General features: G+C 31.1%; 2 protein-coding genes across 3 annotated transcripts in view; one reads left to right on the top strand and one right to left on the bottom strand.

Annotated features, from left to right (window-relative positions):
* LOC122499232 (phytanoyl-CoA dioxygenase domain-containing protein 1 homolog) overlaps positions 1 to 13,127 on the top strand; it is a 55,678-nt gene that overhangs the window by 24,189 nt on the left and 18,362 nt on the right. The gene's annotated exons all lie outside the window — the stretch shown is intronic.
* Positions 5,325 to 13,109, bottom strand: LOC122499230 (myb-like protein X). 2 transcript variants are annotated; one of them, XM_043607429.1, is made up of 10 exons: positions 12,642 to 13,109; positions 11,574 to 11,747; positions 9,789 to 9,850; positions 8,676 to 8,788; positions 8,340 to 8,584; positions 7,720 to 8,118; positions 7,537 to 7,629; positions 7,267 to 7,463; positions 7,022 to 7,161; positions 5,325 to 6,909 (listed from the first exon to the last, which is right to left on the bottom strand). In XM_043607429.1, the coding sequence occupies exons 2-10, from the start codon at positions 11,655 to 11,657 to the stop codon at positions 5,957 to 5,959; spliced, it is 2,286 nt and encodes a 761-aa protein (XP_043463364.1). In that variant the 5' UTR covers positions 11,658 to 11,747; positions 12,642 to 13,109; the 3' UTR covers positions 5,325 to 5,956. The 2 variants fall into 2 exon arrangements, with proteins under 2 accessions (XP_043463364.1, XP_043463365.1); XM_043607430.1 differs by having other exon boundaries at positions 7,720 to 8,115.

Below are 13,127 nucleotides of genomic sequence, written 5' to 3'. Positions count from 1 at the left end.
AACCGATTATTCAGCAGGTCCATTCATTTTCGGACACCCGGTACGAGGTGAGGAGAATTACATTTTAATTCCAACCCTGAATCATACTACTGTGCGGAACATAATAGGTATACACTTTTCCATTCTACATATTTTCCCTCTTTTAACGTATATGCGCTCATATGTATACGCTCGGGGTCTAACTCAGTTTGTCTGCGAACACGAACGGCAATATTGTATATACAATTCGGGAAAACTTTTCATATGCAGCAACTATCATTTCTCATTTTTAAAGTTTGAATTAAAAAATTAAATCAAGTTTCAAAACTTGATGGTATAGTGCATAAATTTCCAGTAGACCTATATAAACAAATATAATATGAATTTCTTAAAATTAATCTGCAAACTTTCCCTTCCTCTACTTCATGGAAATGTATTAAATTGTTTGGTTAAACAACTTTCTCTTTTCCTGTTTACTTTAGTTCTACATTTATGCAAAAGCAAATTATTGCAGAGAACTGCGAAGCGTATTGAATATTAAGTATAAAACTAAAAAAATAAATATTATGTCAGATAAAAATAACATTAACTTTTTTTTATTCAACGTATTTTATAGACTGTATTTATATAAATAGTTTAAAAGATTCCATTTACAAGTTTAAATCGTTTTTCTTTCCAATTTCTTAAAAAATTAAAATTCCAAATTTGTTATATCAATCTATCAGATATGAATGTTTTCACTTGCAAATTATTTACAGTTCTTCTAAACAGAAGGATCATTAATATTAGAAATCTATTCACCTTCCCTTTTTACCCTACATTTTAACAAGATTTAACAAAACAAACTCCTGCTGTTTCTACAATCAACGTAGACTTATTCTTTTTTACTCTCACGCCCTCTCTTGCTTATTTTAATTGCTTTACAAAAACACAAAATAGAAGAATAGTCATTAATTACTGGATGATACGCATTTCATGCCGCAATCTTTACATTGGCCATTCCCTTTGTATATTTAAATTATTGTCTTAAATTTAAATTACATATTGCAAAAATAAATAAATTGGATTACTATTGATATAAATGATAATAAATATTCTCACCGATTGATCTGCACTTTCTATCTTGGCTTTTGTACAATTTTCTTCTCTTTCTGACATTTTCAATCACTTGCTGTTCAATTCCAGTTTCCATCACAGCCCGATTTCTTATTCTTACTGATCCAATTTACATTGTGAAAACAAACACGAATAATTAAATTGGTACTGATTACTGAATTTATTTTAGTTTGTTTCTTGGAAATGATTTCTTTACTATAATAAACAAAAGTTAGTTTATTTTTAGTTTATTTTCAAGTTTATAACAAAAACCAGTGAAGTTAGGACTAAAAAAAATTATTTTTAAATACAATTTTTAAATTAGACTCGAGAAAATTCGATTAGTTGGTAAAAATGCACTTTTGTAGGATTCAAGATACTATTTTTGATAATAGATGGATTTTTTTGTAAATTTTTAGTATTCTTCTAAATTGACAATTAATATGAAAAAGCCCACTGGCAGAATTCGGGGATTTAATGATCGGAGATTTGTAAATTGCTTTGGTACGCTTAGAATGAATGAAGATACAAAGTCTCATTGTGAAAGAGAAGATAGAATTTTGAGCGTGTTAAACTCTCTGACCGACTCGAGTAGCAATGAAGTAGCGGGTGCAGTGCCCTTAGGAAGAAACGATCGAGCTTTCAGTACTCATGGAAACGCGCACGGAGGATTCAACCGTCAGACTGCAGGCAGGGTGTCACCCTCGCTTCAACCCTTGGACCGATTTCCACCTCGACCACTCTTCTATCTTTTTCTCACTCGAACACTCTGCATTTCATTCACTCTTTCTCTTCATTCTTTCGCGCATGCTCTTGAAAATCTACTCATCCCAAACTTTCTCACTCTATCCTACCTCCTTTCATTCTCTCTCTCTCTCTTTCTCTCTCTTCTTGCTACCCCTCAGAGGCTCTCATTTTTCTTTGCAGATTTGTATACACGAAAAGAGCTCTTCTCACCAACAATTAAAAATTTGCAATTTGCAAACTTTCAAAATAGGAATAAACGCAAAAAGTTCATTAAAATACACGAAAACAGAGAAATTGTTAACAATTTTCATTTTTTGTTTAAATGTTACCTGTGCATTTAAATTGTGGTAACAAAACCACTTAAGGTGTTTCCTGTGACAACAACCTCAATTGTTGAGCCAACAGAACAATTCCCTTTTCTTCAGTCGTTAAAAGATTTCACTGCACTGTCAGTTTAGAATCTTGAAATTTAAAATATCTCGTTTTACGCAACTTCATTTCTGATGATGGGCTCAATAAAAAGAAATGAAATTTAAGGTATTTACTTTGGGTATATACTGAAAATAGTTAGCAAGTTTAGTACAAAGGACTTTTTAGGTATAAAGCTTTTTTCTCTGCTCATTCTTATCACATGACTCTTAGAACTAAATCCTCCTCTTTTCATTCTACTTTCTCTTCTTCTCAACGTTTTCTGCAATTTATAGGAGTGCCCTTTGCCTTATCAAAAATGGCATGCTCGAGGCTTTTCTGCTCTCGAAATCACAAAAAGAATTGATCTCTCGGCATTTCTTGAAATTGTATAATATTAATTTATAGAAAAGGAACTCGCATATTTATATACATATATATATAGTTGAATTGCCATATAAAAATGATGTCGTTTAATTTGCACGCATGTCATCAATCATGATGCGATTTCTTGAAATTGCAAATTATGCAAATGCAGTTTGCAATGAGAGTTACGGAGGCAAAGACGAGAATCTTGAAAAGGCTGAAAAGGTTGAAAAGGGTTGCGGTGGTTAGGAGATAGGACATTAATGAAGAGAAATATAATAAGAGCAACGCTTGGAGGGGGAATTGCAAAACGTGTCGTTTACGCGACAGGCATTAAAACTCGACAGTGAGCGTGAGTGTCATACACGTCGTTGGCACTCCTGCCAAACGGTAACTGCGATAGCAGTGGATAGCAGTTTCTTCTGTCGTGCTTTTCAGCCCTTTCTCATATTATGAAGCCAAACCGAGGTTTCGTGAATTGGTCTTTAGGCCTGGCATATTAACACGAATGTAGCATAAGGTAAAGTTTCATTGTCCGCCTGATGTAATGGGCCTCGTAAGGCCTGCTTACCTACCAACTTTCAGTGCTTTTCGACTTTCGTTCCTCTTAACATTTCTGAGCCAACTATCACGTGAGACTCTCTTCCACTCTCTTCCACTCTCTTCTGTGGAACATGGCCAGAAAAAATATCGTTCCGGAACGATCAGGTTTATGCGATAGTTTCAAGCTCGACCATTATTTCAAAATTTCTTCATTTTGCAATAGTTTGCTCTTTAAAAATGAATTGAATTTTGAAAAAGATTTTGAACAAGATAAAAGTATTTAAAAGCACGACGAGTTTAAAGAAGAGTAAGATGCAACATGTGAGAAGTGTTTATAATTCGACAAAGTCTGTGCAAAAGCCATTGTCGTTATGCGAGTTGGTAAGCTGTTAAAATACATCCTCGTAACTTCATTTACAAATAATACGTTCAACCCTGTTAACTCAGGCCGACCGTGCATGTACATATATTGCATTTTCACATGCGGGAGCTAGTGAAATTATGCCTACTTTATTGATTTGCTAGGCAGCGCTACTTAACGGCAGATTGCCCTAAGAGGTTCTGTTAAAATGTTCAATAAATTTCAGCTAATATCCCATACATTCTCCTTTTGAATATTATCAAATAGTCTCTTTATTCCATTTCCAGACTCTTGCCAAATCGTATATTTGAAAATCTAAAATAAATTATATCACGAGCAATTCGATTACTATAAAAAACAAGGTATTTTCCAAGTAAAGCCTAGCTTTTTCAAAACTTTAAAAAAAAGGAAAGAAATGAAAATTACAAAATTTCAAAATATAAAACATGAAAAGAAAAAATCCCTCTCCCCAATCACAACTGTGGACCGAAACATTCACATCACATTAATAATACAAAAAGCTATAGCTTTTCATCTTGTTTGATAAAAGAATTTATTTCTATAATCAATGTAAAATAACTTTAGAAAATCACTCGAAAACTTGAATACTATATCTGATTGTGTATTAATTATTAATTTTTCATGTAAATTTAAATTAAATTCGACACATAATGAATATAATTGACGAAAATCCATCTCTCTTTTTACGTGCGGGATGATGTAAAAGAGGACGAAAAAGTGCTTGTTTCAGCTTATTAAATGCGAAACGACCTTAATAAACAGCCTTATCAGAACCCTTGCCAGCCATAAGAGCCAAATTGCACCCTCGAATTTAAGAATTATCTTATACGTTTTGGTACGTTTAGCAGAACGCTTGCACTGAGAAGAAACTGTTACATTTTCTTTATGATACCTGTAAATAGCAAAATAAATTGAACAACAACAACAACAAATGTCTGCTTACATAGGCATTGAATTCAATTATAAGCACCCTCCGAAATTATTATTTTTAATAAATAAATCTTAAAAATCCCCTGTTTTATTTATAATTATATACATTGAGGTAAATTATATAAATCTTTAATTAAAACAAATAATTTAGTAGGCTTTGAGAAGAATTTTTATTTAAATCAAATTATTCGATTTAAAGAAAATTTTTCTCTGGGTGTGCAAAGTTGGATAATATTTTAGAAAGCTCAAAGAGGGTAGGGCATTTAGTTTTCGAATTTATAGAGACAAGTAACAATTTAGATAGGACCGTATCTACTTAAGCTCAATGCAGATAATTATTTGGCCAAATACCTAATTAGTTTTTCGTCACTAGTTAATCCCTACCGATGCTTGTAGCTAAGTTTCGGATTTTCTTGCGGCTGAGTTGGCTCTTAAATAGGGTTTTGAGATTAACTGTGATATTTAAACGAGACACTCGTGTCTGGCGTCATTTGCTGCTTGCTGTTATTATTATTGTTGTTGCTTAGCCTCCGCCACTGCGCCATTACAGTCCCTTTCTGCCTCAACTCCGAAGTTGGAGCTTTTTTCTCCTTCTCCTTCTCCTTTTTTTTCTTTTTTTGACTCGAGAGGAGAGATTAATTTTATTGCCCGACATGTAAGCCAAGTATCAGCTTTGATCCAACATCCAAATTCATAAATTAGTCACAATTTACTTTTAATTTCTTATTAAGATATTTTAGTTATTTTTTAGTAACATGTTTTCCGAAATAATAGTTGAAATTAATATAATTTAAACGAACACTTTTATTTGCAAAATAGTATATTTCGTAACGAGTGCGAGCAGTTGTCAATTTTTGAATGAGCACTTTTTTTGGAACAAACTGTAGGCGAAGCTTCGCTTCGCTCGTTCAAACATTGGCAACTGCTCGCACTAGTTACGAACGATATTTTTCATAACAAGGTGCAAAAAAGTGCCCCTTTTTGCACCGCGTTATGAAAAAAAATTTAATTATTTCTTTCATCGCGCGTTGAATATTAATTAAATAACAATTTCATCAGTTGTATATTACACTTTATTATATTCTCTCGAAATCTGTAAACAAGTCACTAATGTCGAATCAGTTAAAAACAAGTAAAAATTTACTTATTCAAACTATTGGAATTCAGATATTAATTTGACATCAGTGACTGAAACACCGACTGAAAAAATTTTCAATAATCTTTTAAAACGTTCGATAAACTTTAAAATACACAAAACAACCTTTACTACATACGTATGGGTCCTTTTTTTATAAAAAAAGGTGTTTACTGTAAACATTATAAATCTTGATTATTATATACTTCTTTAATAAAGAAGACTTTTTCAATGAAATATATAGCTTTAAATATTCCTTATAAATTAGAAAACAAAAAAGATTTTGACTTTTAAAAAATGTTTACACACATTTGTAATTGAAAAGGTGAAACTTGAAAAAGCATAATATGCAGAATTGAATGATTAAGATGTTATATAAGTCGGTCATTTACATAAGATTCTTCGTTCTGACTGTACCTGTTATTTTTTGCTCGACAAACATTTTCCTTAAGAATGCTAGATCCACTTCGATGTCTTCTTCGAGGAGGTGTAGGCACATTATCAACATTCTCAACGAAATTCGCAAAGTTGATGCGATGCATTCTACTCGGTTTCTCAGGTGCTTCCTCCCCACGAATCTTTTCGGTTTGAAACTCTTTGGAATAACTCAAAATATTGTAACTGTTGCCACTGTTTTCTGACAAGTCGTGTAGAACTTGCTTCTTTTTTTCAAACGGTCTGCCGTTGTCGGTATTTTTTAACTCCACTGCAACAATTTTGACTTTATCTTTAGCACTATTATTTGATTCTGGGTTTTGACATTTTTTCTCATCTTCTTGGATAGCAATGTCACTTTTTTTATCTGTAAATGTTCTCTCTTTCTCTAGAGGAACAATGCAAGGTTCTATTAAGTTTTCAATCGGTTTCGTCTCCATGTATGTTGAATCATCTTCCCTTATTTCTAGAGAATCGTCGTGATCTTCTTCTTTTTCCAGCATATCTGAAAGAGCAATTTCAAGTTCTAAAAGACTAGGTGGACTAGAAGCAGCTTCTTCCTGGAGAACTTTTAATAAAGTAGAATGATCATTCTCAAGAACGTCAGCCTTAATTTTTGGCTCTGGAGTTGATGGAGGTGTACTTAAAATTTCCCGGTCACTTTCTTTAGTACCAACAACATTTTTTGTTATTCGGTTTTGAACATCCTTGGCTAATTTTTTTTCAAAGTCATCTTCTTGATCGTCATCTGCTTTGTCTAAATCACTGTCCACAGCTTCCAGCATTTCTCTGGGCAAGGATTCCTGGGAAATGGTTCTGTGAATCCGTGACTCTTTCTTCTCACAACTTTCAATGTCAGAATTCGATTCTTTTTCTTGAGAACATTTATCTGTAAAATAAACATTTTATAGTTAGGTACAAGTTGTTTTCACGAATACACCTGCATGTTATTAAAAGAAGTAGGAAGCTGGAAAATATTCATACACATTTTATGTTATCACCTGGTAAAATTGCTTTGACCTCGTAAAAAACTTGACTGAACAAATTAGATGTGTCAGAGGAGAAACAGTTTCTCGTGTCATCTCCCATTTTCTCGTTTTTCTCTTCGTGACTACCTGCCGTTGAATCGAGCAAACTGGAACTACAGTATTACATCAGGTATTTAAAGTTAAATTTTTGTGCTTAATTTAATATTGTTCCACTTAATAATTTTAGGTATATCAAACATCTATTTATAGAAACTCACCTTTTCAATTCTTTTGACAAACACATCTTCGCATCATCCACGGTTTTAATCGGAGTTGAGGCTTTTATATCTTGAGATATCAAAGAATCTTTCAAAGTATCTGAGAAATCTAAGCTATCAGAATTAGAAGAAATATTCGTGTCTACTACTTGTTCATTATTTTCATCAAAGTCCCTGTCTTCAGACTGAGTTCTATTCTGAAAAACATATTTTTTCCAAATTAATAGTTTAGTTGGTAAAAATAGAAACTTTCACGATAATAAAAAATACCATTGATTTATCTTGGTTGTTTTCAAGTTTATTCACTTGGATATCTTGAAAGTCTGCTTGCCACACAATGTCTTCAAATCTTTCGTTAGAAACCTACAATTATTAACATAAAAATTTTTAGAGTTTTTCCAAACTCTGACTCACTAAAAAAAAATGTTTAAAATAAAAAAAGAGAAATAGAACCTTAGAGTGGGGAGTAGAAGTGAATGTTTCAAGTGGTAATGAGCCTGCAATCGCTTTTCTCAAAAGTCTTTCAGATGATACTTTAACTTTCTCATTTTCCGAGTTTTTATCATTTCTGTCCCCGGCGACTTGGAGTTGGTTATAATTCGGTAAACTGATTGTACTCTCATTCTTTGATCTTTTGTATACGTCCAGATTATGTACTACATCCTTGTTGAAATGATTTATAGTTGAAAAGTTCTGAATCGATTGACTACTTGAGAATCGTCTCTCATATTCCTCCTCCTCCTCCATCTCAAGTTTGCTTCTCCTTCTGACATTTTGATTATCGATAAAGCTTCTTTCTTCTGACACTACGTCGCTTGGAATTGGAATTATCTCCTTTGTCCCATTCACCTGCTTTTCAAACAAGAAGATTTCTTAACTTTTCTCCTATGAAACTACTTAAAAATTCAAAATTTCCAACTTTCCTATCAATACTGTTTACACTATATTATTAAAAAAATATTTTTCTTCTATAATGCTCAAGATGATAAGTAAAACTTATCAATTAGAGGCAATATTTGTTTAAATAAAATAAAGCGAAAATATCCTAAAAGTAGATTGTATTTTTCACTAACCTTATCAGAATTTTGAAAGGACTTTATATCGATTTCCGAGTGTTCGGGATATAAACAGGAACTTGTCAAGTTTGACGTTTTCACTGAAGAGTATAAAGGTTCTGCATTTTTCGAGAGAGATTTTAACGGACAATGATTATGATTCTCAATAACGTCATCTGGTTTAGGAGGCAGGGGTCGGCTTGTAATTTTTTTCCTTTTCCTTGGTGGAGGAATCGGTGTTACATTTTTCGTCAATTTTGGATCTATCGTCAAGCAATGAGAAAGTAAAAGCATTTGAATTGAAATATTGTCAAGCTTGCAAGTGCGAGAAGCTTTATGTTCATTGTAACTTACAGGGGTAGAGAATAGCGTTGGATACTTCAAGATTAACATCCACCCACTCGCTTGGGTGAAACGGTTTATCCGTTGAATCTATACTGCACCCTCTTGCATAACCTATTTCTGAACTGCAAGTAAACCAAATGCAATGTTTTTAATACATTGAATAAATTAAATCCCAATTTAAAAAGTATCAAGAATCATGAAATTATTATTCAAAATACTAAGAATCATCCTTCTTTTATTTTATTAAAATGTGAGTTGTGACTAATATTATATAGACCCTTTCGCCTCCATGGCAAGGGAGTAAAAATAAATCGGGATAAACAATTAAAATATAATTAAATAAATAGTTTATGTTTTTATCTGAATTTTCTGAATTCAAGCGTTGAGAAGCATAATTTAGTTATTAGTTTCTATATAGTTACATCACTGAGCAATATATATATGTTGCAAAACAAAACTATATAAATCAATAGGTAAAATAAATCCGAAATATAATTAAAACATTGCTATTACATATGTGAAAAAAATTGAAAAAAAGTTATTCTTTTTATAGAAATTTAACAAAAAAAAAAGAATAGGAATTACATGATTTGCGTGACGCAGATCAAGTCACGGATCGCGGTCATGAGAATGTGTCCATTTAAGGTCGAGTCTGTTGCCGCTTTGCAACTTATTGTCGGTTTAATTTATCTCCCACAGATTTCACGCATAAAACTAAACGAAAAAGAAAACTAATAAAAATAATATTTTTAAAATAGCATCTTGGAATAAAAAAAATTCATTTATTGAAATATTTAAAGTTTAAAATTTAACAATTAGAAACAATTTGAATAAAGTGATAAATGCTCAGCTATATAATTGTCAAGTAATAATTAGGAGCACAAATAAGAGGTATATTTCTATTGTTATATTCATTATTATTCTTGACCCCGTTTATTAAATATGTTTTTATGTTACGAAACTCTTTTTTTTAAATATATATAGTTGTATTGCAATGACTGCTATTTGGCTACACAAATTTCTGTACATATATGTGTAAACAAAAAAATGTTACGTGTGAGATAATTGACTAAATTTAATATCTGAATGTGAGAAAAATACGAATATGTATCGAATATATACCTTGTGACCCTTTGGGTAGCACCACCCAATACTGAACACTCTTCCTTCAGGCCTGGATATATCTGAAAAGAATAAATCAAAGAATAAATCGGATGTCAAGTTAGTCGTGCGAATAAAGTCTTTCTTATATTCGATTATATTATTTTGTTTTTCTTTAATGTCAAACCTATATAAGCTGAGAAAATATATATAACGATAAATTATGTACACTTTTTGCTTTATGCTTTAAGTTTAAATATACGTATATAAAAAAGTGTATCTGCATATTTACTAATAGAATAGAATAATGCTATTCATATAATTTTATTTTGATAGTCATTGTAGAGAAAAATTCAATCAATTTAGTTAGCAATCAGTCATTAATCATGCAGTTCACAGTATTTTGAAAATATTATAATGTCCGAGTATAAATAGCTTGTCAAATTTTAACTAGGTTAAAACTAAATTAAGCACAAGTGTAATTCGAGGTGGTTTACATTGCAAATTCAACTCGAAATTCTACTTCGTTGACATGTTGCTCTACAAGAGCCTCAGAAGTTATTTGTCGGTTAAATTAGAGAATATATCAGCCCGTGCTCCCGGGATTCAAAAATTAAGGATTATATGTTGAGGCATAATATATGATGTATACAGCAGATTTTAAGAGAGAAACTAATCAAGTTTCAACAAATGAAAATTTATCTTGTTTATATAACTGACAATTATTTTCTGTCAATACCTATAGAGTATGAAATTCAGTTTTATTATTAAGGATAAAAAAGTTTTTATTATTTTCTGTAAGTTCGCAAGTGAGGAAAACACTTGAGTATAAAAAGCACAACTTGAAGAGTTGGTGAATAAATTTCATTTCCTAAGATTTGTGAGTGCTTAAAAAAGTGTACATAAAAAGTTGTATAATATATACATTTGAAAATTAGCAAAGTTGCGCTAATATTTCAATAAGGTCACTTTAATATGTGTTTGCATGTATGAATATACTTTCGTTGTATATATGCCTGAATAAATATAGTATAAAAAATACTATATTGTAAAAATACTATCATTGTAATATGTAATTGCTGGTCTTTTAAAATATCACCCCTTTATCTCAGTAAAATAAAGTGCAAAACAGTATGGAAAAAGTTTTTTGGACTAAGCCTCTTTTGGCACCGAAAGAATCCGCTTTATTTAGGACGAATAATTAAGATAACAAAGGTTGTCTCTGCCCCCATTATTTCGAAAGAAATTGAGGTAACAATTTTTAAACCCGAAAAATATATATATTTGAAAAATGGTTCAAGATTCTAAATAGGGATCATCGACAATCTATAATGAATATATTTTTATTTTTTGCAACTGATTTGCAAAATGTTGACGTGTGTATTTCCTGTCATGTTTTGCACTTACTATATTCGCGTCATGAAAAATGTTACGAAATCGTCTCGCAAAGTATTACAGTTGTAAGAAAAACAATATAGTGATTGACTGCTTAGAGGATAATTCTCTTTTTCATATTATGTAATTAAAACTTACACTATGTGCACAAAATTTTTGAAAATGCATCCTCTTTTTATTCCAACTCATAATGTGAATAAAGATTAAAATCTTGGGAGGAAAAATTTTATGTTTAAATTTAAATATGATTAAAATTATTAATAAATGCACTTCATATACAAATAAATAATATGAAATAATTTATATTATTTTTATGTGATCGGTATTATGTTACTTGATGCAGATCAAGAGACTTTGAAGAAATATGTTAAAATATGAAAAGCATTTTTTAATAAAATTATAATTACTTACCCGGTGAGCACATCGAACCAACACCCGGTCGAAAGGTGATTTGGAATCTTGCGCAGCTTTTGCTTTACACCATGCTTGTCCCATTGTTTATGTGAATATCAGTTTCTTATTTTTCGCAATTCTTATTTTTCTTCACTCTTTTCAAGTCCAATATTCTTACAACTAAACAAACGTCTGATGACAGAAAAAGGATATCATTAACATTATTATTTTATAATTTAATTAACTTCTAAAGTGCCTTTTATTAAAGTCTGATTAACATAATCACAATATCTCAAGAATGAATAGAATTATTAAACATAACTCATGTTCTCACTTTGCCTTCACTATGTTAATATCATGAGAATAAATTATTAAATCTATAGTTGCATATAGAACCAAAACAATATTATCGTTTTTATTTGCTCTTGATTAAATATAATGTTTGCAGAGACAATGAACAACTTGAAAATAACTTTTAATAACTTTTAATTTCAGTTGGAATAAAATGCACTTATTGCAGACTGCAGTGAAAAAATGTAGGTTTTAAAAGTATTGAGTGTTAAGACCATATAAGAGAATACCTAACTACTGTTACTAAAACTTGTGTTTTACGTTTACGTCATAATGTCCTTTCATTATGTGGGTTCACTGGTGCATTCAAGCTGTGATTAAACTAGTGTGTACAAAAAATTCAGGTAAATATAATGAACATAAAAAGAAACGATCTTCAGTCCCATCGTATAAATTTTGAATAAAGTGCACATAAGTGTCTTCATAAGTGAATTTATTTATTTATTTTTTTAATTTGCCTCGTTATTTATACAATGCAGATATATTGCTATATTGCACACGTGGTGTTAAAGCACACATTTATTTACATATACAGTTTCTTTCGTTATTAAAAATTGTATAATGCAGAAACAGCAGATTGTATTTTTCATTTAAAATGTGTTACTGTGTCAAATGAACTGTTTGTTTTGAAGTGTTAAAAAAACTTATTGTTTCAAATGTTAATATGCATTTATCAATGCAAGCATTATTTGCGTTATGGATTAGTTGGATTTTTGAAGTTTAGTTAGTTTGCACCTGTTTATAATGATCCATGATGTTTATAACGATCCATCGGGTCAAATGACCTGGATCCAAGACACATCCGACACGAAGATCGATTATCACAAGCGACGATCACACTAAACTAAAAGGCGCAGGCTTTCTATCCACAGCCTCCATGTAATAATGTAACGCTATAGTAGTCGACCAGGTGAGTCAGAAGGTGCAACAATTCTTCTGATTCTGACCCTCAGAGAATCTTTAAACAGCACAACTTTGTACTCTCAAAACACTATTTGTTCAGTCCAAAGTTAAAAACAAAATATTACGAAAACTGCGCAAATATTTATTTGCTTATTTAAGCACACAAAAAATCGTGACAATCGTATTATAGCAACGAAAGTACTTTTTAGTTTTGATTTAATAAATATTTTACCTATAGTAAGTATACGTTCGTATATATGGTACATATGTATGACATGCTAATGCAGGAAAAAAGTTTTTGCAATGTTGAAGCAAGAT

This window comes from Leptopilina heterotoma, unplaced genomic scaffold (assembly GCF_015476425.1).
Source record: "Leptopilina heterotoma isolate Lh14 unplaced genomic scaffold, ASM1547642v1 Lhet_166, whole genome shotgun sequence".
Classification (NCBI taxonomy): Eukaryota; Metazoa; Arthropoda; class Insecta; order Hymenoptera; family Figitidae; genus Leptopilina; species Leptopilina heterotoma.
The sequence above is the reverse complement of the archived record's forward strand: the minus strand, read 5'-3'. Positions and strand labels throughout refer to the sequence as shown.